This window comes from Atta colombica, unplaced genomic scaffold, assembly GCF_001594045.1.
Source record: "Atta colombica isolate Treedump-2 unplaced genomic scaffold, Acol1.0 scaffold164, whole genome shotgun sequence".
In the NCBI taxonomy this organism is placed as follows: domain Eukaryota; kingdom Metazoa; phylum Arthropoda; class Insecta; order Hymenoptera; family Formicidae; genus Atta; species Atta colombica.
This window is the reverse complement of record NW_017259255.1, coordinates 1362531-1365324: the sequence shown is the minus strand read 5'-3', so window position 1 is coordinate 1365324 and position 2794 is coordinate 1362531. Positions and strand designations below refer to the sequence as shown.

At 27.7% G+C, this 2794-nt stretch overlaps 1 protein-coding gene across 2 annotated transcripts in view; it reads left to right on the top strand.

Annotated features, from left to right (window-relative positions):
* The first annotated feature begins 1453 nt into the window (after positions 1-1453).
* Positions 1454-2794, top strand: part of LOC108686093 (sin3 histone deacetylase corepressor complex component SDS3) — a 2698-nt gene continuing 1357 nt past the window's right edge. The window contains exons 1-4 of one of the 2 annotated variants that reach the window (XM_018191178.1): positions 1454-1631; positions 1807-1870; positions 1954-2067; positions 2145-2346. In XM_018191178.1, coding sequence (XP_018046667.1) covers positions 1499-1631; positions 1807-1870; positions 1954-2067; positions 2145-2346 — 513 coding nt within the window. In that variant the 5' untranslated portion in view covers positions 1454-1498. The remainder of the gene's footprint in view (positions 1632-1806; positions 1871-1953; positions 2068-2144; positions 2347-2794) is intronic. The other variant, XM_018191177.1, reaches the window with a different exon arrangement.

The following is a 2794-nucleotide window of genomic DNA, read 5'->3' as shown; positions in this document are numbered from 1 at the left end:
TAATTTTTAAGTAATTCTTCTTTTATTTAAATTAGATAATACATTAAAGAATAATAAGTTAAAAAGTTATTGCAATTTCATTAGCAAAATAAAATAATTAGATATAAAAATAAAAAAATAATTTAAAGATAAATTAAAGATACACTTGCAAAAACGGATTATTAATAAATTTATTAGTAAGTCATTTGTTTTATGGATGAGTATATTTACAAAGAAAAGGACCGCCGATAAAATTGGAGGATGGTGGAGGATCTCTATAACTTGTTTTTACTAAATTATATCTTAAATGGACAATATATGTTTAGAAGAGATTGAATTTATTAAATATAATTTATTAAAAGTCTCTATCTTGTTAATAATTATGGAAACTTTGACATATGCTAGTAATATATACTAGTCGGCACGCTTCTGTCCTGAGGATTTAATATAGAGACGAACCATACCTAATTTGGACGATTTTATCGATAGTGTTAGAAAATATATGTAGTCACGTAGTTCCTAAAATAAAAATGAATGTACAGGCGATTTCGACTATAACAGGAAAAAGGCCGGCATGATCTCTTTTAGGTTTCTCTCTGATGTAACTAAGAGAAAACGCTATGTGATTAATACCCACATTTCTACCAACGTAGATTAACTTTAATCTCGATTCAACTTACTCTTCGTCTTTTTCTAATCTTTAGACCTAGAAAAAGATGAAGAGTAAGCCCAGAATCAGCCTATGCATTGAAGATTGAGATTAAAGATTAAAGATTGAAATTTCACCAATGAGAACAAAGAAATTTTGGCTCCTTTTGTTCTGATTGGTCAAACTTCAATCTTTCAATCTTCAATCTCATTCTTCAATGCGTAGTCTGATTCCGGCCTAAGTTGAACCGAGATTAATTTATATTGGTAAAACCGAGCATAAGAGTAAGAAACTAGTAATACGGTACTAATTTATTTTTAATTAATTTCGTGAACATGTATATATGTTTAAAATTAATTAATAATATTTGATTTTCATTTAAAACTAATTTTAATATTATCATTCAAATTTGATTATCAATATAGAAATGATATATGATGATGAACTGCAGAGAAAAAATTGTAATTTTTCGGCAATATGTAACTTATATAAGATATTATAACATTAAAAGTATATATGCTTATTTATACAGCATTTATATAAAAAAATCACGAATTTAATAATGTATTGTCGAAATATTGATGTTAATAATTACACATTTTTATTAATTCTCGGTATCATCATCGTTCTCTAATTATGCCCGAGCCGACGGACTTTAATAAATATATCATCGGTAATGAATATCAAGCGACAATTTCGATCGCGTGACAAATTTGATCTATTTTCGCTGAAAATAAGCATTAAGCATCAGCATGAAAAGGCACCTTTAGGCTTAGATTTATTACTAACCTAACTAACCTAACTAACCTAACTTAATCAGGAGCAGATTTGTTGTGTGTCGCTATTGAAGTATGTATCGCACAGACATGTATGACAATGTCGTATCAAGACTCCGGTTTTTCGACGATGTATGATCGTCAGGACGACTATGATCTCGATGAAGACAATGAAGAGTATTTGGAGGAGGATCGAGATGCCGAAGAACAAGATGAAAGTGACGAAGGTACTAATAAAAAGAAATTATATCCATCTGCATGAGGAGTATTTTTCCTGCATGATTTCATGTTCTTAATTTTTAGAGTTATACCTTCCCTATAATATATATTAAGTAATATGTATGTGATACAAATAAAGTAATATGTTGAAGAATATTTGTAAAAATTAATAAATTTTTTTAGATACCGAAGAGGCGAGTGAAACTGATATGGGAAAATCTGAAGAATATACGGAAATCAAGGAACAGTAAGTCTGCAAAGTTATTATACATGAATTTATTAATTTATTTATTTACACTGAAAATTATATTTGAATGTGCAATCTTTCAGGATGTACCAAGATAAATTAGCTAGCTTGAAAAAACAACTGCAGCAATTGAAGGAAGGCACGCATCCTGAATACAATCGTAAACTAAAACGACTAGAAGCACAATATAAGGAACGGTATTATTTATAATTTCTTTTTATCAATGCGATTATTCATATGAAATTTTTTCTAATTGAGATGTTATCTTTGCTAGACTGAGACTGAATATAGTTTATCGGGATTATTTGACGGAATGGGTTGAACGCGATTATATATCTGAGAAGAAAGCAGCAGCAAAAGAATTTGAAGAAAAAAAAATTGATCTTAAGGAAAATCTACTTACTGATATGGAGGAAAAACGAAAAATGATTGAATCAGATCGTCACACAATGGAACTTACTGGCGATTCTATGGAGGTATTAGAATTTATTTTTAAATTACTTAAATAATACACAACACGCGCACACATATATACACGTATACAATATACATAGTGTTTCTAAATGAATGTGAAAAATTTTAGATCAACTTTTGTCAAAAATTAAAGAGGTTTTTGTATAAACATATGTATATATACTCCTATATTCCTTTCTGAAGAGTTATATATTCCTTAAAAAGGTGAGGTAAACATTAAGTTTATTTTTTTCAAATTTTGGATAAGATACAAATGAAAATGATTAGAGTAACAATGATCAAAATTATTTAGTTTATTAATAAATTTTTAATGATCTACAATAAAGATCTCTTTTTGAAATATAATAAGGAGATACTTATTAATATTATAAAAAAATAAAACTTAATTTTTATCCTTTTAAAGAACTTAAAAAGGGCTGTAGAGATATGAAAATTATATGAAAAATTCTT